Source organism: Salmo trutta, chromosome 6 (genome assembly GCF_901001165.1).
Source record: "Salmo trutta chromosome 6, fSalTru1.1, whole genome shotgun sequence".
In the NCBI taxonomy this organism is placed as follows: domain Eukaryota; kingdom Metazoa; phylum Chordata; class Actinopteri; order Salmoniformes; family Salmonidae; genus Salmo; species Salmo trutta.
The window spans coordinates 44,254,078-44,277,549 of record NC_042962.1 but is presented as its reverse complement, the minus strand read 5'-3'; the positions used below and the strand labels follow the sequence as shown (position 1 = coordinate 44,277,549).

At 43.5% G+C, this 23,472-nt stretch overlaps 1 protein-coding gene across 3 annotated transcripts; it reads right to left on the bottom strand.

Moving 5' to 3' along the window:
* Positions 1-5,315: 5,315 nt before the first annotated feature.
* Positions 5,316-23,324, bottom strand: LOC115195981 (major facilitator superfamily domain-containing protein 6-A). 3 transcript variants are annotated; one of them, XM_029756388.1, is made up of 12 exons: positions 23,050-23,324; positions 14,415-15,745; positions 12,770-12,840; positions 12,487-12,541; positions 12,034-12,356; positions 10,981-11,078; positions 7,323-7,484; positions 6,951-7,049; positions 6,666-6,745; positions 6,347-6,547; positions 6,116-6,119; positions 5,772-5,922 (listed from the first exon to the last, which is right to left on the bottom strand). In XM_029756388.1, the coding sequence occupies exons 2-12, from the start codon at positions 15,741-15,743 to the stop codon at positions 5,912-5,914; spliced, it is 2,433 nt and encodes an 810-aa protein (XP_029612248.1). In that variant the 5' UTR covers positions 15,744-15,745; positions 23,050-23,324; the 3' UTR covers positions 5,772-5,911. The 3 variants fall into 3 exon arrangements, with proteins under 3 accessions (XP_029612247.1, XP_029612248.1, XP_029612249.1); XM_029756389.1 differs by having other exon boundaries at positions 5,888-5,922; positions 6,116-6,164; XM_029756387.1 differs by lacking the exon at positions 6,116-6,119 and having other exon boundaries at positions 5,316-5,922; positions 23,050-23,323.
* Positions 23,325-23,472: the final 148 nt, after the last annotated feature.

The window sequence follows — 23,472 nt, the reverse complement described above, 5'->3', positions numbered from 1 at the left end:
ATAGACTAAGGATTGGCTCATATCATCAATGATGTAATTACGTTCTTTGATCATTTAATTTCTTGATTGACATTTTTTTTTTACTCCTTCTCTCTTTGGATAAAACACATGAGTATATGCAAATTGATGTTTCTACGCAAACATTTATTTTGAGTTTCTTGCCATGACACTTTAGTGACTCCTTGTGTTTTACCCATCAGATTACTCTCAGAATTGAGGCAGTAAGTGGGAATATAGGCAGAGAGAGAAGGGGGACTTTGTCCTATGTGTGCATGGGAACCACAAACATTTCTCTAAGGACTTACACACACCCACACAAATCTTTGGCTGGCACCAGCCCCTTTTCCTCCTTTCCAAATATACTCTCAGACTTGTGCATTGCCCATTTCACTTTGGGCGTGGACTGTCTACAATACACATAATCAACTCACAGAATGAGATGTTCATTCTGTGTCCTTCACTGTCATGTGAATACGAACTCTTATTTTCACATTATTATCACAAATTATAGAAAGGAGGAAGGCTTGCTCTCTCTAGAGACACAACAGAAAGCTTCCTGCTTACTGTTATATTAACTCAATCTGCTTCTGTATCAATGAGCTATTTCTGGCAAGTAGGCCGTGCAGCCACAGCACACAGTACAGCCTTAGGGAGATGATGAGGCTTTGTTTTTATCCTGAAAAATAGATCTAGAATATATAGAATCTACACACACTGCTACTGAACAAACTCTCAGCGCACATTTCTTGTACTCATGAGAAAAGAGACTCAGAAGCGTGATACACATACTACCTACTATCTATATTTGCAGAGCTACTTTTTTCAGCTGCTAATTTTTTTAATGAAAAATTATAATTATGAGTATCTATTTACCAAGAAGATGAATTATCAGGATAATTGAGTAGAGGAGTATATACTGTATTTCCCATCCTTGTGAAGCTATGAGACCAGAGAACAGAGAAAATAACTGACAAGCTACTATTTACAGTAGTTTACTACGTTATATTTTATGAAGAAGATTAATGATGAGGATAGGTAATTGAGTCAGAGTATGCGTCCCAAATGGCACCCTATTCTCTATATAGCGCACTACTTTTGACCAGAACCCTATGGGGCATAGGGAAAAGGTAGCCATTCGGGACACAGACAGAGTATAGGAGCAGCTGTTGTGTGGTTTTAATTATGTGTTTTCCATACAGCCAGGCAGGGCCAGGGTAACAGGGAACAGGTAAATTCAGCCCAGATAGTTTCCAGCAGCACACCCACTCCTTTAATCCTGTCTGTGGACGGCCCTGACCTGCCAGAGCCCACGCATGCATGCACGCACACGCACACACACACACACACACACACACGATTGGGGGGCCTTACATCAGAGGCCACAGGGCCACACACACACACCCTCCGAATACACCCGGCATTTCTGCCATGCACCCTATTACAGGGCTACATATAGGCTATATATTTTCCATTGAATATGTCCACTTTTAGAGATGAGATAACATATATATTTTCCATTTGCCTCTAATTGTTTTATCAGTACTGTATTTCAGATTTATATACGTGTTCTTTTTTAAAAGTGTTCTGTACATTTTCACTGTTGTACCAATTACAAACACATTTCACCGACACCCACGCACGTGTGCGCTTGTCATCCCTTCGCCTTACCCTGTGATAACACCCCCACACACACACCAAAGGAAGCTTCCTGGTCTCAAAATGGTTAAGATGCAGGACATGAATAACACATCAATTAGAATATGATCAATTCAATATTGACAGACATGAACACCTATGTAGGTGTTAACACATTATGCATTACACACTTTTACAGGACAGCGGAGTCAATCACCACCTTCCGGAGACACCTGAAACCCCACCTCTTTAAGGAATACCTAGGATAGGATAAAGTAATCCTTCTAACCCCCCCCCTTAAAAGATTTAGATGCACTATTGTAAAGTGGTTGTTCCACTGGATATCATAAGGTGAATGCACCAATTTGTAAGTCGCTCTGGATAAGAGCGTCTGCTAAATGACTTAAATGTAAATGTAAATTAGAAAAGTGAATAGCTTACTTTCAATATTCTGTTAAGTGAAAAATAACATTTGTAGGTGAACCCTAAGCAGTATGTAATGTATAACACATTACTTTGTGTGTGTTTTTGTGTTCGATGCCATGAGCATCTTATGTCTTTGTCAACATGTGTGGGTGGAAGTGTGTATGTGGGCGGCAGAGTGTGCTGTGTGTGTGGGCGGAAGTGTGTGTGTGGGTGTTTTTGTGTGGGTGGGGATTGTCTGAAAAAATAATAACAAGTACTGCAATCTTAGAAATGATGTGGTAGTATTACTACAAAAATCTTCAGGCCATTTTTAGATCAATGTCACTATGTTGATTGTGCATCTATATGTTCATAAATGCAGCAGCTGAAAAATTCAGTGAATTTTCCCAGTAAATAGCAATCTGTCTATACAAAACAGATACGCCAAACTAGTACCTAATGACGAATACAGAGGCAGGCTAGGAATGATCGACCCACACTCAGGGTCCGTAGTGGGCTTCTCAGAGTCATAATGAAACGAGATTACATTTCTAAACCCCGGGGGTTTTACCCACGTGGGTGGGCCTACGATCGCGCAGGTTCCAGAGACCCCCTTACCGCCCACTGCCTAGCCCAGCTAATGTGTGTCAAATTATCTTCCAATGTACTCACTCACTCACTTATCCCCATCACGACTGGGCTGGCTCATAGGGCAGCAACAAAGGCTCTCCACTTCTGCCGGTCTTCGGACATCTTCCCCACTGTACACCAGCTCTGATGGTGTTGGAGCTCAATCTGCTAACGCAGGGGGATGTTTCTAACTGTCGCCTCAGGCAGATGCCAAGTCTAGACTCATGCGCTCTTAAATGACAGTTTAATATGATCATTTATTTCAGAGAAATTGTATTGTATCCTCAGTCTATCAAAAGATAACCCAGTTCCCTTTATAAAAACTAGTAGAAGTGATGAAACAAACTATACAAACAAGAAAATGAGTAAAACTAGTGTTGGTATTCTCTTTGAAGCGAAAGCCAGACAATTTTGCATGATTATTGCCGTTAAGTTTTTGATCTCAACCCAACAGGCATGAAAAACAACAGCAGACGCTAGGGATTAGGATCCCCCCACTCACACGCCCACCCGCAAAACAAGTCCCTGACTCAATCACAAAACCTCAGCAACTTAGTTTGCCTCACATGTACTTTACAGTACTTATATGTACTTAACCAAAGGGATGGGTCTGTTTCTCTCTCTCTCTCTCTCTCTCTCTGCACTTGATAAGAAACTGACATACTAATTATTTACGTGCTGAAATGTTAAGTCAAAGATCAACTGCTTAGACCTCAATGAACCACTACAGTACTTAGGCCTAAACGGCTGTGAAGTCATTCTACTCTTCCACACTGCTCTTGCTCCTTGGATCCTACGGCTTTGCTGCCCAACTGGGTATTGGTGGGAGTAACCATGGCTCTGAGCTCCCCTGCTGTGCCTCCTGCAGGCTAAGGCTGGGGCTGCTGTGGGCTGTACTGATCAGCCCACGGAGAGGCTGGCCCTGTGGGCGTTATGTATGGTTGTATTGATGACGGTAGAGACAAAGCCTCTCACTGTGTCACACAGGGCACTTTTTCTCACTCTGCAGGACATCCTGGGTCATGCTTAGTAGGGCACACAGACACCGTAGCAAAACTGTTTGCAACGGAAAACAACAATCTGTGCTCCAATTTGAGACATTCAGCTAGTAGGCCTAGGCTACCGCTTTCACTCTGTTTTAAAAACGTTTTGCACCAACTTAACATGACCCTGGTGACTGTATGCGCTCTCATGTGTAGAACTGCATCTGTTGCGTTGGAAATCAAAATCAGGCATTTTAATTTACTAGATGTCAAAAGGTCCTAGGCCTACAATATACACAAAACACATAATACAAATATTAATTTAACTTGCACGGTGCTTTTCATTAAACAAAATAATCTCAAAACGCATAAAAAGCTAAAGAAACAAACACCACATTTAAAATTGATGGTAGAGACGGATATTGAATCTCTCTATTTGGCTTCGGATGAAAGGCTAGGAGTTGAGGCAGTTTGGATTGGAAAGGCAGTGTAGCTTCTGCGGAGGGAGGGGGCCTCGATGGTACAGCCAGAGAGAAACCAACAGTCTGAACATTCCAATAATCAATTCCCTGCCTCTCCGCTGTAGCACGTTGTACTATCCTGGAGTGTTTTTAAAAGATCACCTAGGCCTACACAATATCATACCTACCATTCCAATGATCAGCATGACTATTGTGTAGCTATTTCATCAGTGCAGCATTATCAGTGTACTGTGTAAATAAAGGATGCTGCTACAGTACTGCAACAGTCCCATGATGCCCTGCTGAACATGGCAGCTGTTTGGTCCTATCATGTCGGAGTGTCCACACTACAGGCATAAATAGGACCAGTCCATGACTCAACACTTTCAGCAACGCCATACGTACCCACAAGGCATTGCAGCAGACTAATGTATGTGCGAGTCCATGTGGTCAAGAGTAAACACATATTATACTGGTGTTTGCCTCAATAAGATCATTGAGGAACATGGGAATATCATAATTTTTTATTAGACTTTCAAATGAACTGATTCATAGAGCACTTTCAAACAAACTGATTCATGGAGTACCTTCAAACGAACTGATTCATGGAGTACCTTCAAACGAACTGATTCATGGAGTACCTTCAAACGAACTGATTCATGGAGTGCAGCTGATGGAGAAATCTTAAGGTCAAATGATTCATTCCTTAGATGTAGACAACATGCTTAACAATATTGGATAAGACAGCTGCCATGGTCAGTGTTGTCTCTTGAGACTGTTGTAGTGTAATCACTATTTAGAGTACACTAATAATGAATTATATTAATTTCTGTGTTCAAAACAAAGACGATTCGGGGGAAAAAAATAAGTCCAATTAATTAAATCTCTTTTTTTCATATTTTTTTTTTCATCTTCAACATCAATATTAACTTATATTCTCTGCCGAGACAAGGGATGTTGCAGATGGCATTGTGGTGTAGTTTCTGAAGAGAACACCATTACTGTCCTCCCACACACTCCCATCAGCAGCAACAGCAAGCACACCCTGACCTCAACCTTCACACAACACGCACGCTTAGGGTTAGTACTTCAATACGGTACACTACTGCCACCAAGTGTCTACTCTTGGGCTTTTAAAAACATGCCGGAATAGACCGCTATAATATCATTGAGACGCCAGAAAAGCAGTGAAAAGTTAAAGTTTTAGGTACAAATACATTTTTATTGTGTATACATATCATTTCATCCCAAGAGTCAAAATAATAACATGATTGTCAGAAGCTCGTGCAGGAAGACAGAGGAAATAAATACATTACATTCTAGAAGGCAACAATCCCTTTTGACCCTTTCTCGATCAAATTCTATTTACACCGCGTCAGATGGCACACACACAGAAAGCAAATCATTCGGTACTTTTTTTACAGCACAGTCATCGATGTGGAGTAGCGCTCAATGCTCCTTACCCCTTCCCTACTGTACATGTCGCAGGCACCCAAAGGAGACCCGCGACAATGTAAGTACCTGCTCCGTCTCGAAACTCAACTCAAGCCTTTAATCTACTGCCGGAAAGGGTTTGTACTAGACAGTTGATGTGAAGCCTCAAAATTACCAGGTAAAAAGGCAGGGTGCGCCACAGAGTTCCCCTGGTCTGGTAGGGGAGAGGGCTGGGATTCGGGGTGCTCTGCGGGGTGGGCCTTGCTAGATACGCTGCTTGGGGAACCATTATGGTGGTGTGGCGACTCCTGTTGCGCTGTGCCGTGTTCAGTCTCCACTGCCTGGTATTCAGAAGAGGTCTGATCATTTTGCTCCTGGCAACAGACAAGATAATATAACATCATTGGCTAATCCATCGTGACAAAAATGTTTTGGATACACTAAAGACATAACCAAACCATGCACTAAACTAGTAGACCAAACACAGGAACATAGGACATTTGACCACATTCACCACGTCACAAAGACAGTGTCGAATTCACCTCTACAGTGCACACACAGTCTCACCTTTCTTTAGTTCACATGAAGGCGTGGGGAGAAATCGTTCACATAGTCACTGTTAATCATACGATATAAAAATAAATCCCATTGAAATAAAATATTTAAAAAGGTTAAAAAAAAAGACATGAATTGGCTTGAAATTCTTTAAAAAAGTTTGATTCGCACATCTGAGGACAAGAGTTCTCATTGAGATTTGACACATCTTAAAAAAAAAAGGACTATCGTTCATCATCCTACCTGCAGTGGCTGTGTCTCTGAGGGTAGACTACTCTTGGCCACGCAGTACATCTCTCTGATCTGGCAGACAGCGAAGGCTATGGTGACCCAGGGGGAGCCACTCAGCACCCAGGCCGGTTTGTTAACATCCTCCTGCTCCTCCTGGTGCTTAGTCTTCTTAGCCGGGGGTCTAGGGTCAGGGCGGGGCACCATCACACCAACCTGGTAGTTGTAGTAGTAATTAGTAGTATTTGTAGTAGTACACATCATTGTCCCACAATGGGAAATTGGTTTGCTGAAAGAAGCAGCATATGAGTACAACAATTTGGAGAGTTCTGACCTGGCTTTGCATCAAGTCTATGGTAGCGATGGGAACTGGACTGGAAGGAACCGGAATGTTCTCTGCTAGCATCCTGTCCTCTATCGAGGGGAATACAAATTTAGGTTATTCTTGTATGGTACTCTGTTAAAAATAAGGGTGGTTTGCAGTTATATAAATATTTTGTTTTTACTGCAATATATGAAGCAATCCATTAAACCATTCTATACAGAACAAATTCCTCTAAGAGTGCACTGATGCAGGGTCTGTAAAAAATATGAACTGAGGTGCTCGCCCCTCCCTCACCCTTTTCCTCATTCTGTCCGGTCAGACATTGAATGAAGGAGAAGATGAGGAGTATAACCAGGGAAGCCATTCCAATCCCTCTGAATGTCTCTGCAGCTCCTGGAAAAAGAAAGATGCACTTTACAGATACAGAAAAAACATAGTGGTAACACTTTATATTAAGGTGTCATTTAATAGGGTTATGAATGGTTTATACATAGTTTATAGACAGTTGATTATTAGTGGATATGTAGTTTATAAATATGTAATAAACCAGAACTCATTGGTTCTCAAAATCATGTTAAAGTATAAAAACATGGCTGTATGGCAGGAGTTGCTACATTTCACTACTCAAAATGGGACTGTCAAAAAGGGCCGTTGTCGCATCCGTACCAAAATAGTTGACGAAGACGCCCCCCACCATGGCCCCACAGCCCCGCCCCAGCCCCAGGTGTAGACCCTGGAGGATACCCTGGGCAGACGTCCTCAGAGCTGGGGGCACCGCGGCACTCAGGTAGGAGATACAGGCTGCCCAAACCGACGCATGGGTCACACCTACAGTACAAAGAGACAGACAGAAAGACAGACAAAACAAAAGGTTAGAAAAGTGAAATACTGTGTATGGCTCAGAGGTAGATCATGGCGCTTGCAAAGCCAGGCTTGTAGGTTTGATTCCCATGGGGGAACAGTACAAAACAGTACAAAAATGTATGCACTCACGACTGTAAGTCACTCTGGATAAGAGCGTCTGCTAAATGACTAAAATGTAAATGATGTCAGAGGACAAACATTGATGGAAGTGGTTAACATTACACAGCCTATAGGATAAAATTGCTTCTTCAAAGTAGGTGCGGCAGGTAGCCTAGCGGTTAAGAGTGTTGGGCCAGTAACCGAAAGGTCGCTGGATTCAATCCCCGAGCCGACTATGGTGAAAAATCTGTTGATTTAATTGCTCCTGTAAGTCGCTCTGGATAAGAGTGTCTGCTAAATGTAAAATGTTATACATCATTTCAATACTAATGTCATACAGAAGAAAAAAAGCAGTCCTTCTTGTAGTATTAGCACAAATTGAAAAAAAACAATCTAACAGGAAACCTCACCTCTACTTTATTTAAGTCATTTGAGTCAATTGGAGGTGTACCTGTGGATGTATTTCAAGGCTTACCTACAAACTCAGTGCCTCTTTGCTTGAAATCATGGAAAACTCAAAATAAAATCAGCCAAGACCTCAGGAAAAAAAAGAATTGTAGACCTCCACAAGTCTGGTTCATCCTTGGGAGCAATTCCCAAACGCCTGAAGGTACCACGTTCATCTGTACAAACAATAGTACGCAAGTATAAACACCATGGGACCACGCAGCCGTCATACCGCTCAGGAAGGAGACGCGTTCTGTCTCCTAGAGATGAACGTACTGTGGTGCGAAAAGTGCAAATCAATCCCAGAACAACAGCAAAGGACCTTGTGAAGATGCTGGAAGAAACAGGTACAAAAGTATCTATATCCACAGTAAAACGAGTCCTATATCGACATAACCTGAAAGGCCGCTCAGCAAGGATGAAGCCACTGCTCCAAAACAGCCATAAAAAAAGCCAGACTACGGTTTGCAACTGCACATGGGGACAAAGATCGTACTTTTTGGAGAAATGTCCTCTGGTCTGATGAAACAAAAATATAACTGTTTGGCCATAATCACCATCGTTATGTTTGGAGGAAAAAGGGGGACGCTTGCAAGCCGAAGAACACCATCCCAACCGTGAAGCACGGGGATGGCAGCATCATGTTGTGGAGGTGCTTTGCTGCAGGAGGGACTGGTGCACTTCACAAAATAGATGGCACCATGAGGAAGAACAATTATGTGGATATATTGAAGCAACATCAGTCAGGAAGTTAAAGCTTGGTCACAAATGGGTCTTCCAAATGGACAATGACCCCATGCATACTTCCAAAGTTGTGGCAAAATGGCTTAAGGACAACAAAGTCAAGGTATTGGAGTGGACATCACAAAGCCCTGACCTCAAGCCTATAGAACATTTGTGGGCAGAACTGAAAAAGCGTGTGCGAGCAAGGAGGCCTACAAACCTGACTCAGTTACACCAGCTATGTCAGGAGGAATGGGCCAAAATTCCCCCAACTTATTGTGGGAAGCTTGTGGAAGGCTACCCGAAACGTTTGACCCAAGTTAAACAATTTAAAGGCAATGCTACCAAATACTAATTCAGTGCATGAATTGAGTGCATGAATGTGATGAAAGAAATACAAGCTTAAATAAATAATTATCTACTATTATTCTGACATTTCACATTCTTAAAATAAAGTGGTGATCCTAACTGACCTAAGACAGTGAATGTTTACGAGGATTAAATGTCAGGAATTGTGAAAAACTGAGTTTAAATGTATTTGGATAAGGTGTATGTAAACTTCAACTGTATATACACACACATTCTTATGCTGAAGTAACAGGATGGTCATCTTACTTTGCTTTGTGGGCTGGAGTTGCAAAACACTTCTCTAAGACATAAAGCTGAGGAAGAAGCTATAGCACAAAAGCAAACAGTGCCTATCACTTATGACCAGTAATAACGAGCTTATTCTTACTTATTTATTGAGCGCATTACCAGTTATTACTAGAAAAATTGTCATGAGGCGTAGGCCTATAGGACATTTTATCCGCCACCATTCAAAACACAACGCCATAGTTAAATTCCTTGCAAGAATCATGGATGAGTACATTCACTTTATAAGTCGGGGCCTCTGTCCTAGAGCACGGGTCGGCAACAGGCTATTTTTTTGGGCCACCCCAACGTGTTTAGTAAAAATAAATACAAACAATCATTATATACACTACCTGACCAAAAGTATGTGGACACCTGCTCGTCAAACATCTCATTCCAAAATCATGAGCATTAACATGGAGTTGGTTCCCACTTAGGCTGCTATAACAGCCTCCACTCTTCTGGGAAGGCTTTCCACTAGATGTTGGAACATTGCTGCGGGTACTTGCTTCCATTCAGCAACAAGAGCATTACTGAGGTCTGGCACTAATGTTGGACGATTAGGCCTGGCTTGCAGTCGGCGTTCCAATTCATCCCAGAGGTGTTCGAAGGGGTTGAGGTCAGGGCTCTGTGCAGGCCAGTCAAATTCTTCCACACCGATCTCGACAAACTATTTCTGGGGGGGCATTGTCATGCTGAAACAGGAAAGTGCCTTTCCCAAACTGTTGCCACAAAGTTGGAAGCACAGAATCATCTAGAATGTCATTGTATGCTGTAGCGTTAAGAATTCCCTTCACTGGAACTAAGGGGCCTAGCCCGAACCATGAAAAATAGCCACAGACCATTATTCCTCCTCCACCAAAAAAAAAAAGTAAAATCACCAGGAATTCAACTAAAAATGTGTTTCATTTAGGAAGTCTGTTCCCAAGTGTTCCCACATCGCAAAAAATCTAATGCATGATTGCGTCTCAAAATACAATCTCTTTTTGGGCTTAGTTGTGGTCAATTTGCAGTGTACAAATTATAATAATTATTTTCTGGGTCCCGACCATTCTCTTCAACAAAATTCGGCCCACTCTGGATCTAGTTGCCTACCTCTGTCCTATTGGTTATTGTGTACCCAAGGTGTCTGAAAGAGGGAGTGGAACAATATATTCTCCTGTCCAGTGTTTGACAAGACCCATCCAACCTGCTCTTAAATAATCTCATCTGTAACCACAGATAGACAAACAGGGGTAACATGGTGCCTATTCACTAGTCATATGACATTACCAGGATATCCTTATTGAATTTCCTTTTGTTGATACTGTCTTTTAATATGACAGTTTGATGTGATACTGTAAAGGCCTTTTCAATTCAAATCAATATTAACATTCCTATATTAACATTAAAAGGTGTTTTATAAGGCAGCGATTGCTTGAAATAACAGATTCCTGTCCTAAGATGAACTTTTCTGAGGCTCAATAATACAGCCCTTAACTACAGAATCAGATTTGAACCTTTCCTCAGTCAGATGTCAACAGGAAGTAATGTCAATGCCGGACCTGATCTCTCTTACCTTGTAAGACCTCCATAGGCAGAACTATCCATGCATTCTCCAAGTAAGAAATGTACAGGTAGCGTGCTGTGTTACATGCCAAGCCAATGTACAAGACCCTAAGTTAGGAAAACAGGGAGGAAAGAAAGAAATTAGTGATGAGATTTTCAGAGGTTAGGTACTCCGAGCAAAAGTTATTAAGAAGAAGCAAAACAGATCAAATAGGGCGATGTATGGAATGTATAGGCTTTTCAGGCTTAGAGCGTCTTTTGTTGTGTTAATTAGGATTCCAATCGCAGAATACTCATCCGAGGTTTAAAGCAGGGGTGGGCAATTCCAGTCCTCGAGGGCCTGATTGGCGTCACAGTTTTGCCCCAGCTAACACACCTGACTCCAATAATCACCTAATCATGATCTTCAGTTTAGAATGCAATTTGATTAATCAGCTGTGTTTGCTAGGGATGGAGAAAAAGTGTGACATCAAATCAGGCCCTCGAGGACTGGAGTTGCCCACCCCTGGTTTAAAGAGATGCCCTACTAGGTATAGTTACTCTTTGTGCACAGTGCCCATTGAACTGGTGAGGCAAAAAGCACAAACATTCTTCTTGAGACCTTTGCACTAATAGGTAACTGTATTTCTTGCAGGGTTATAACCACCCATGATGTTAGAGAAGAATGCTTTAAAATGGTGCGTCAAAATGACATAGGTCGCACAGAGCTGCCAGATGGATGGGCCGCTCTCCTTAAACATAACACCACACCCTCAAATGTCCCTGCTCTGTGCTAGGTCTGTCTGTCTGTCTGTCTGACTATAGTATACGCACAAGGTCTGTGTGACGTTCAAGCAAGAGGCACTCTAAACGAACACGATTGTTTACATGCAGTATGTCTAGTTGAGGTGAAACGGGAGAGCAAATGTGTAAATCCTCAGTTTCAGAAAATTCTGTGTGCTTTGGTTGTTGTTGTTGCTGCTGCTGTTTTTGGTAAAAGATTTGGTTAAAATAGATGGATAATGTGATATCCCTTCCTCTGCCACCCTCCCAAAAACAAGAACACCAACAACCCCATCCTTACCTGATGTGTCCCACCAGCTCGATAAACTTATGACTGGTGAAGTAAGCAGCCAGCTCCGACACATGACTCAGAACCGAACACACTCCAAACAGCGTGGTGGTCCCCTTCAGGTCCTCTAGATGCCAATACAGGAAGGTGAACACAAAGCCGTAACCGAAGCCCATGAACCAGGCGACGAACAGCACCGTGCTGTACTGAACACTACACAGCAGCCTGAGGAGGTCACTGTAATAGAAAGGCTGTTCGGTGGTGGTGGACTCTGGGGTGATGGGGGTCTGGTCCGAGGTGGAGCTCTCCTCTGGAGATGCCACATTCCCATCTACCTGTGTGAAATGTTTTTGTGTAAAATGAATAAAATAACAATTTTCTATTTAAAGCAGTATTTACTTCGGCTAAAGAAATTAGAAAGACTATTTCCACTTAGTGTGAGTTTTCATTTTCCAGTTGATTTACCTGTGGTATCTCTACCTCCTGGGGCCTCTGAGGCACCTCCTGTCTGTAGTCCCCACTGTCAAATCAAATCAATCTTAATTTAAAGGCAATTTAAAATCGCCACACACTTTACAGTAAAATAAATCAAATAGAAGATATTAAAAACAAACAGCAATTCTATGAAATTGATGAATAAAAGAACATAAAACAAAAAAAGTCTAAAATAACAATAAAATCATTGATTTAAGGAAAAGCTAAAAAAGGTGGGGTTTCAAAGAGTTTAAATTGGGTCTGCCCCGATTACCTGTCGAAGTAGAATTGTGTTGCTACCACCAGGGCCAGACCCATCATCACTCCAAACACTATGAACGCCACCTGGGGAAGGAACGAGTGAAGAAATGAACAAATGAATTAATTTTTTGTTTACGTATCAACTATGTTGCCCTTAACGACCCATTGCTTATTATTTTTTATAGCTACTGTTTACAGACCTCCTGCGCCATATTATCTTTCCGATTTGGTCCTGCCGTACATACCTACACGTACGCTACGGTCACAAGACGCAGGCCTCCTAATTGTCCCTAGAATTTAAGCAAACAGCTGTTGGCAGGGCTTTCTCCTATAGAGCTCCATTTTTATGGAATGGTCTGCCTACCCATGTGAGAGACGCAGACTCAGTCTCAACCTTTAAGTCTTTACTGAACACTCATCTCTTCAGTAGGTCCTATGATTAAGTGTAGTCTGGCCCAGGAGTGTGAAGGTGAACGGAAAGGCTGGAGCAACTAACCGCCCTTGCTGTCTCTGCCTTGCCGGTTCCCCTCTTTCCACTGGGATTCTCTGCCTCTAACCCTATTACAGGGGCTGAGTCACTGACTTACTGGTGTTCTTCCATGCCGTCCATGGGAGGGGTGCGTCACTTGAGTGGGTTGAGTCACTGACGTGGTCTTCCTGTCTGGGTTGGTGCCCCCCCCTTGGGTTGTGCCATGGCGGAGATCTTTGTGGGCTATACTCGGCCTTGTCTCAGGATGGTAAGTTGGTGGTTGGAGATATCCCTCCAGTGGTGTGGGGGCTGTGCTTCGGCAAAGTGGGTGGGGTTATATCCTGCCTGTTTGGCCCTGTCTGGGGGTATCATCGGATGGGGCCATAGTGTCTCCTGACCCCTCCTGTCTCAGCCTCCAGTATTTATGCTGCAGTAGTTTATGTGTCGGGGGGCTAGGGTCAGTCTGTTATATCTGGAGTATTTCTCTTGTCTTACCCGGTGTCCTGTGTGAATTTAAATATGCTCTCTCTAATTCTCTCTTTCTCTCTCTCGGAGAACCTGAGCCCTAGGACCATGCCTCAGGACTACCTGGCATGTTGACTCCTTGCTGTCCCCAGTCCACCTGGCCGTGCTGCTGCTCCAGTTTCAACTGTTCTGCCTGCGGCTATGGAACCCTGACCTGTTCACTGGACATGCTACCTGTTCCAGACCTGCTGGAACCCTGACCTGTTCACCGGACGTGCTACCTGTCCCAGACCTGCTGTTTTCAACTCTCTAGAGACAGCAGGAGCGGTAGAGATACTCTCAAAGATCGACTATGAAAAAGCCAACTGACACTTACTCTTGAGTTGCTGACTTGTTGCACCCTCGACAACTACTATGATTATTATTATTTGACCACGCTGGTCATTTATGAACATCTTGGCCATGTTCTGTTATAATCTCCACCCCGGCAAAGCCAGAAGAGGACTGGCCACCCCTCATAGCCTGGTTCCTCTGTAGGTTTCTTCCTAGGTTTTGGCCTTTCTAGGGAGTTTTTCCTAGCCACTGTGCTTCTACACCTGCATTACTTGCTGTTTGGGGTTTTAGGCTGGGTTTCTGTACAGCACTTTGAGATATCAGCTAATGTAAGAAGGGCTATATAAATAAATTTGATAATAGTCGTCACATTTTCAATGTCATACATTACCTGGTAGTTCTTGTACTCGGGCAGGATACAGCCGACCACGCCGTCGATGAACAGCGTAATGTGGGTGTGGTCTATCCAGATACCCACTAGCAGCATGGTCACACCCCAGCCAAGGGACCCCCACATTCTCTGCAGGCCGTAACGGTCCCGGTGCTTCCCCAGGTACTGTAACGTCACTGTGTCCACAATGGTGACCGCCGGCGCGCTGAAAAACTCCCCCACGATGATGACCAAGAGGATCAGGAGAAAAATGCTCTCGACCTGATCTTCGTTGTACTCAATGATGTACTCTTTAGGTTGGGTGGGGGCAGGTGTGGTGGTAGTGGTTGCCACAGTTGTTGTTGTAGTATTTGGAGTAGCTTGAGTGGAATTGCCCTGCTTGTGAGGCATCAATGTGGAATTGGTGGTGGTGGGGGCATGGGTAGGTGTATGGGTTTTAGTGGTCGGTGGCATAGTTGTGGTATTCGGAAAAAGCTGAGTGGTATTGGCTTGCTCATCAGACACCACTCTGGGTTGGGCACCGGTGGGGGTGTGAGTGGCTGTTGTCGTAGCTGTGATTGTAGCATTATTCTGCTCGTAAGACACCCCAGTGGATTGAGTGGTATTGCTATCAGCACCTCTCCTATGCCTGCGGCGTACGGTATAGCCAGAATCAAGGCCATTCAAAACAAAAGGGAAGCTAGGAAAGTAACTTTGAAACAAATCCCGACGACTTCTCCTCGTGTGATTGGTGGAAGCGTCCGGTAGCGAGCCGTTAATTGGTGTCATAGTCGTCAAGGGCAGTATTGGTGGGGCCATTGTGGGGATGTCCACCTTCTCCTTACAGATCATGGCAGCTGGTTTGACAAAGCCGATGCCACAGTTGAACACCAACCAACAAAGTACAGAGAACAGCAACAACGGCTTTCCTTTCTTAAAACGATCGGCCACCACTCCCCAGAATGGCGCACTGCAGAACTCTATAAAGTACCGGATCCCAACCAACAGTCCACTACGGCTTGGTGACATCCCTAGCTGTTTGTAGTAGACGGCTAGGAGTGGGTGCAGTGAACCGTATGCTGCATAGAAGAAGAAGTAGAAGATCTTGGAGATGAGGAGCTGGGAGTTGACTCTAAGGAACATCCTCTCACAGCAGCCTAGGTCTTTCAGTGGTGAGGCCATGGGTGTCTCTGGAGCAGACAGTGTGTCTGCTGCTGCAGGAGTGGGTCCTGGCTCTCGGTCGGTCTGAAGCTCCAGGGAAAGAGTGTTGAAGGGTTCGTCCAGGACATACTTCCTCTTTTGATCTTCTTCATCATCCGATAGGATGACCACTTTGTCGTCTGTGGCCATCTCTGGAAGACAGGAGGTTAGATTCATTTTTACTGCAACCTAAACAATAGGCTACATTGCTTATCGTAACCATACAGTCTATAACCATACAGTCTATGTGTAGCAATATTGATGTTACTCATATTGATGTTACACAGGAAACAGAACCCACTTGTTACTTACCGACTTCATGTATTTGATGTGCTGGTTAACAATATGCAAAGTAAAGTTTGCTTAACTAAAATCAGCAAAAAAGAAACGTTCTCTCACTGTCAACTGCGTTTATTTTCAGCAAACTTAACATGTGTAAATATATGTATGAACATAAGATTCAACAACAGACAAATTGAACATGTTCCACAGACACTTGACTAACCGAAATTGAATAACGTGTCCCTGAACAAAGGGCAGGTCAAAATCAAAAGTAACAGTCAGTATCTGGTGTGGCCACCAGCTGCAGTTCAACTCCTCCTCATGGACTGCACCAGATTTGCCAGTTCTTGCTGTGATACGTTACCCCACTCTTCCACCAAGGCACCTGCAAGTTCCCTGACATTTCTGGGGGGAATGGCCCTAGCCCTCACCCTCCAATCCAACAGGTCCCAGACGTGCTTAATGGGATTGAGATTCGGGCTCGTCGCTGGCCATGGCAGAACACTGACATCCCTGTCTTGCAGGGCATTATGCACAGAACGAGCAGTATGGCTGGTGGCATTGTCATGCTTGAGGGTCATGTCAGGAAGAGCCTGCAGGAAGGGTTCCACATGAGGGAGGAGGATGTCTTCCCTGTAACGCACACCGTTGAGATTGCCTGCAATTTTTTACATTTGGCATTTTAGTAATTTAGCAGAAGCTCTTATCCAGAGCGACTTACAGTAGTGAATGCATACATTTCATGCATTTTATTTGTACTGGCCCCCCGTGGGAATCGAACCCACAACCCTGGCGTTGCAAACACCATGCTCTACCAACTGAGCCACAGGGAAGGCAAGCTCAGTCCGATGATGCTGTGACACACCGTCCCAGACCATGACGGACCCTCCATCTCCAAATCGATCCCGCTCCAGAGTACAGGCCTCGGTGTAATGCTCATTACTTTGACAAACGCAAATCCGACCATCACCCCTGGTGAGACAAAACCGCAACTCGTCAGTGAAGAGCACTTTTGCCAGTCCTGTCTGGTCCAGCGACGGTGGGTTTGTGCCCATAGGCGACGTTGTTGCCGGTGATGTCTGGTGAGGACTTGCCTTACAACAGGCCTACAAGCCCTCAGCCCAGCCTCTCTCAGCCTATTGCGGACAGTCTGAGCACTGATGGAGGGATTGTGCATTCCTGGTGTAACTCGGGCAGTTGTTGTTGCCACCCTGTACCTGTCCCGCAGGTGTGATGTTCGGATGTAGCGATCCTGTGCAGGTGTTGTTACACATGGTCTGCCACTGCGAGGACGATCAGCTGTCCGTCCTGTCTCCCTGTAGCGCTGTCTTAGGCGTCTCACAGTACGGAAATGGCAATTTATTGCCCTGGCCAGATCTGCAGTCCTCATGCCTCCTTGCAGCATGTCTAAGGCACGTTCACACAGATGAGCAGGGACCCTGGGCATCTTTCTTTTGGTGTTTTTCAGAGTCAGTAGAAAGGCCTCTTTAGTGTCCTAAGTTTTCATAACTGTGTCCTTAATTGCCTACCGTCTTTAAGCTGTTAGTATCTTAACTTCTCTAGGGTAGGGGGCAGTATTTTGACGTCCGGATGAAGAAGGTGCCCAGAGTAAACTGCCTGCTACTCAGTCCCAGAAGCTAAGATATGCATATTATTAGTAGATTTGGATAGAAAACACTGAAGTTTCTAAAACTGTTTGAATGATGTCTGTGTATAACAGAATTCATATGGCAGGCAAAAACCTGAGAAAAAAATCCAACCAGGAAGTGTGGAAATCTGAGGTTTGTAGTTTTTCAAGTGATTCCCTATCTAATACACAGTGTCTGTGGGGTCATTTTGCAATTCCTAAGGCTTCCACTAGATGTCAACAGTCTTTAGAACGTTGTTTCATGCTTCTACTGTGAATGGGGAGAGAATAAGAGCCATTGGAATCAGATGACTGAGAAAATGACATGAGCTCAGTGGCGCGAGCTCAGTGGCGTGCGCTCACATGAGAGTTAGCGGTGTTCCTTTTCTTTTTTGAAGACAAAGGAATTGTCCGGTTGGAATATTAACAACCATTCCACAGGTGCATGTTCATTAATTGTTTATGGTTCATTGAACAAGCATGGGAAACAGTGTTTAAACCATTTACAATGATGATCTGTGAAGTTATTTGGATTTTTACGAATCATCTTTGAAAGACAGAGTCCTGAAAAATGGATGTTCCTTTTTTTGCTGAGTTTATATATATATATATATATATATATATATATCTTTGTCTGTTGTGACTACAACACAAAGCACATTGAAACATTGTGGCAGTGAAAAAACTACAAATAATAATACATCCTAGGCGCCAGTTTGGAAAAGGTCTGCTTTTACAAGCTATTCATCGCGCCGAACGTCAATGCTAGCTGATTATAGAATGACTATACTAAAAGCTAACTGGCCATAAGCAGATTTGTGAGTAGCTAACATTCCATTCTACAAATAAATCGGCATGGAAAATCCAGTGAAAAGAAATTTACTTTGACGATTGTAATTTAGCACTTACCTGGAAAAGATGGAAAGAGGAATTTAATTTGTACGTAGCTCTTACAATGGGAGAAAAACCTGATGACTAAAGTGAAGCTACTGTATATCTAATTGGGGAAAAGGGCAGAGAGATTTGTGAGACCCTTGGTGTGGGCAGTACAAGAGACAATCTCTTTGTTGAGGAAGTAATTGCAGCACTAGATGCATTTTGTGATCCCACGAAAAATGAAACAATTGAGAGATAAACATTTTTGTCATGCGGAGTCAGGGCCAAGATGAGAGTTTAGACAAATATCTCACTGAACTGGCAATGTGAAATGCGTCAGCTGAATCTGAGAGCAGTGAGGATGTTCTCTGCATCACACAGGCCAAAGTCAGAGAGCATAAACATGGTACAGGAAGATTAAAAAGAAGAAGAAAAAGACCCCAATGCAGCTCTCTTTGCAACCATGCTGGTCAACAAAATGTCAGTCAGATTTCAGCTAGATTGTGTTGCTAGTTGTAATGTTATCCCTGCAAACCTCACAAAAGACAGTCACCTAGAGCCCTGCAGTCAGGTATTGGTGATGTATAACAAGAGTAGTCTGACGCTACTGGGGAAGTGCACACTTTTAAAAAAAAGTGATCAATCCACGCAATAATTACACCTACAGAGGTGAGTTCATCGTAGTCGACAAGAATGTGCACAGGCCCATTGTAGGCAGCAAGGATATCAAGGCAATGGAGTTGCTTACTGTGCAGCATCCTGGCCGTCAAGAAAACAGGGTCCTGGACTAAAGAGCAAATAAAACAGGAGCAAGCTGATGTATTCCATGGAAATGGATGCTTACCCGGCAAACTGAAGCCGGGAGTGGACAAGTGAGTGGAGCCTATCCAGCAGCACTACATAAACCACTCAGAGAGGAGCTTGGTGGTCTATAGAAAAGGATAATAAAAGCAGTTGGGGGAAAGAAAAAAAAAAAGCACAGACTGGATTGGCAGCCTGATCGCAGTGCAAAAACCATCTGGAAAACTATGAGTGTGTATCGATCCAAAACCTTTCAAGGCGCTCAAGTGGAGCCATTACCCACTATTGAAGACGTGGTGCCAGACCTGAACAGAGCACGTGTGTTCTCTGTTTGTGATGAAACAACTGACATGTGGAACTGGATGAGGAATCCAGCTATCTCACCACGTTCTCTACTGCCATGGGACGCTACAGGTGGCTGCGCATGCCAAATCGGAATCAGTTCATCCCCAGAGATCTTTCAGAGGAAGTTGAAACAGGGAATGGAAGGTCTGCCGAGGAGTCAAAAAAAATTAAAAATAAAAATCACTGCAGATGGCATCCTGATTATGGGAGAAAGGAGACAACGATGAAGCTGCAAAATCGGGACGATGACAAGAACCTGTTAATGCTCCTGGACAGAAGCAGGAAGCTCAATATCAAGCTGAATCCAGAGAAGCTGCAGCTCAGGCTGAAGGAAGTGCCCTACATTGGTCACCTGCTAACATCAGAGGGGTTTGAAAGTGGACCCGGGAAAAGCGACAGCCATCAGACAGATGCCTAGGCCTACAAGATGTGCAGGGGGGTGCAGCGCCTCCTGGACATGGTAAACGACCTATCCAAGTTCTGCAGCCATGCCACGGAGCACCGCAAGCCGCTGTGACACCTAACACACAAGGACTCACTGTGGGAGTGGTCAGAAAGACTCGAGCTGGCTTTCAAGAAAAATCAGCTGATAACATTGCACAGACCCCTGTGGTCAGTCTCAGATAGGTTCCTGGAAAACCTGTGGTGCTGGCCAACACCCTAAGCAGGGTGTGCCTCTCAGAACAAGAGAACAGATGCCCTGTGGAATCAATCAACATGATACACTACCTGCCCGTGTCAAGCGAGAGACTAAAGGCCATCCAGAGAGCCACTAAAGCTCCAGACACTGAAGAATGTGATCCTGCAGGGGTGGCCAGAAGTGAAAGAACATGTACCCTTGAAAGTAGCAATGTATTTTCACAACAAAGATGAGTTGAGTGTGCAAAGTGGAGTTATCTTCAGAGGTGAGCGAGTCGTTGTGCTTGCTGCCCTCAAAGAATCCATTCCTCACACATAGGAATCGAGGGATGTCTGAGAAGAGCTTGCGAGTGTGTCTACTGACCGGGCATGAATGCACAGCTGAGAACATACATGGAACAATGTAGCACCTGCACTGCATGGGGTGTGAAGCAGCAGAAAGAGACGCTGAGACCACACGAAGCACCAAAGCTTCCCTGGGACAAAAATATGGACCTGTTCGAGTTCAACAACAGAGACTACATGGTCACAGTTGATTGAAAACTCTCAAACTGGAAGGTGGACCATTTGGAGAACACGCAGTCAAAAGCGGCCATTTCAAAACTGAAGACACACTTTGTACGCTACGGCATACCTTACATCCTATATTCAGACAATGGCCCCCAGTACTCTTCAGGCGAGTTCCAAAGTTTCAGCAAGGCCTGGGACTTTAAACACTAAACATTGTCTCCAGTATACTCGCAAAGTAATGGGAAATTGGAATTGGCAGCGAAAACAGCCGAACGACTGATGGCAAAAGCAAAGAGAGCAGGTGCTGACCCATACCTAGTCCTGCTGGATCACAGAAATACCCCGTCACAAGCAACAGACAGCAGCCCTGCAATGGCACTGATGGAAAGACGTACAAAGACAATAGTGCGAATGATTGAAAATCTGCTGAGACCAGGAATGACAAAATTAATGGTCAGCAGAGAAGTTCAAAGAAAGTCAGCAGAGACAGGCAAAGTACTACAATACCTCTGCTAAGGATGTCAGAGTTGCAATGAGATGACAGCATGAGAGTTGAGCCACACACAGGTAGGGCCATCTGAAGACCTACTGTATACAACTGAAAGACTGAATGTAAATCAAAGAAAGTAAAAATATATATATATATATATATATATATATATATATATAGTGCCAGTCAAAAGTTGATACACCCACTCATTCCAGGGTTTTTCGTTATTTTGTACTATTTTCTACATTGTAGCATAAGACATTAACACTATGAAATTACACATTTGGAATCATGTAGTAACCAAAAAATATATTTTATATTTGAGATTCTTCAAAGTAGCCACCCTTTGCCTTGATGACAGCTTTGCACACGCTTGGCATTCTCTCAACCAGCTTCATGAGGTAGTCACCTGGAATGCATTTCAATTAACAGCTGTGCCTTGTTAAAAGTTAATTTGTGGAATTTATTTCCTTCTTAATGCATTTGAGCCAATCAGTTGTGTTGTGACAAGGTAGGTGTGGTATAGGGAAGATAGTCCTATTTGGTAAAAGACCAAGTCCATATCTCCGCATGTGTGGTTCCCACCGTGAAGCATGGAGGAGGTGGTGTGATGGTACTTTGCTGGTGAAACTGTTGGTTATTTATTTAGAATTGAAGGCACACTTAACCAGCATGGCTACCACAGCATTCTGCAGCAATATGCCATCCCATCTGGTTTGCGCTTATTGGGACTATCATTTGTTTTCAACAGGACAATGACCCAACACACCACCAGGCTGTGTAAGGGCTATTTGACCAAGAAGGAGAGTGATGGAGTGCTGACCTGATCAGATGACCTGGCCTCCACAATCACCCAACCTCAAGCCAATTGAGATGGTTTGGGCTTAGTTGGATCGCAGAGTGAAGGAAAATCAGCCAACAAGTGCTCAGCACATGTGGGAACTCCTTCAAGACTGTCGGAAAAGTATTCCAGGTGAAGCTGGTTGAGAGAATGCCAAGAGTGTGCAAAGCTGTCATCAAGGCAAAGAGTGGCTACTCTGAAGAATCTCCAATATATTTTGATTTGTTTAACACTTTTTTGGTTACTACATGATTCCATGTGTTATTTCATAGCTTTGATGTCTTCACTATTATTATACAATGTAAAACACAGTAAAAATAAAGAAAAACCTTGAATGAGTAGGTATATCCAAACGTTTGACTGGTACTGTGTGTGTGTGTGCAAATAGACAGTGAGAGACAAACAAACATTCAGTTCACATTCAAAATGATTGGACTACATACCAAAGTTAGGTGGAGTCTGCCTTTGTTGTTAGAAAAAAAAAGAGAACGTGTAGCAATATTCATGTTACTTATTTTGATGTTACACAGGAAACGGAAACCACTTGTTTCTTACCGACTTCGTGTAGTTGATGTGCTGTTTAACATGCATAGTAACATTTGCGTAACTATATATCTGTCGTGATTACAACACAAAGCATATTGAAACACTATGTTATACAGTAAATATGTTTAGCATGGGTACAATAAAGATTCGGCTACCCACAAGTTGCACAAGGGGTGTAAGAAATATAGTAACATTGTTACAACCTAAGAACTCATGTTGCTCTTCAGTGGGTATGTCTTATCAGAAGAACCGGTGAAACCGGTGAGAAAATTCATTTCACCGTCCAATGCGGTAGTATGAACGAAATGCATGTTTCACTGTCAAATAAGGAACACTTAACACCAAATTGAAGACATAAAAAGCACGTTCACTTTAAGTAGTGCTAAACAGAGCACTTACATCAAAATATTGTAGATTCGCAATAAAATTACAAAATTAGCGCAGTTTCTCTTTAACATGGAAATATGAGCTTCGACGCCCGTCTTCTCATCAAGCTTACCTGCCAAAGTCACCGGTCCGTATTCCTATTCTTTCAACTATGACTACGCAGGTTTGGCGGTGGCAGTTGTGTCTCCCAGTCGTAAATCGAACGCTTCCTGCATTGCCTACAATACAGTTTATTTCGTCGTTTTCCTATGCATGCATGATACAGATGAATGATACACCGTAAGTAATATCCTTTAACGCTCATGCAAATACTCCGACCTATAACCACACCTTCGTTCAGGCCATTTCGCTCAGATGGGAACTCCGAACTCGATACGCCCAGAGGATGGGTTTCGTGTGACGTCTCTGCTATCTGTTAAAGTGAACCCAACCTCCCAAATATTGTCCAGCTGCCCTTCAACATACACCAACTACTGTAAATGCATAAGAGCATGTTTATAACGAACTGTAAAGGCAATATGTGCAATTGTTATTG

Bases quoted from the DNA above. Each gene is read 5' to 3' on its own strand.
- LOC115195981 (XM_029756387.1), bottom strand. From the start codon at position 15,743: ATGGCCACAGACGACAAAGTGGTCATCCTATCGGATGATGAAGAAGAT. The intron at 12,841-14,414 runs GTAATGTATGAC...TTCCTTCCCCAG, and splicing joins CCGAGTACAAGAACTACCAG to GTGGCGTTCATAGTGTTTGG. The intron at 12,542-12,769 runs GTAATCGGGGCA...TTGATTTGACAG, and splicing joins ACACAATTCTACTTCGACAG to TGGGGACTACAGACAGGAGG.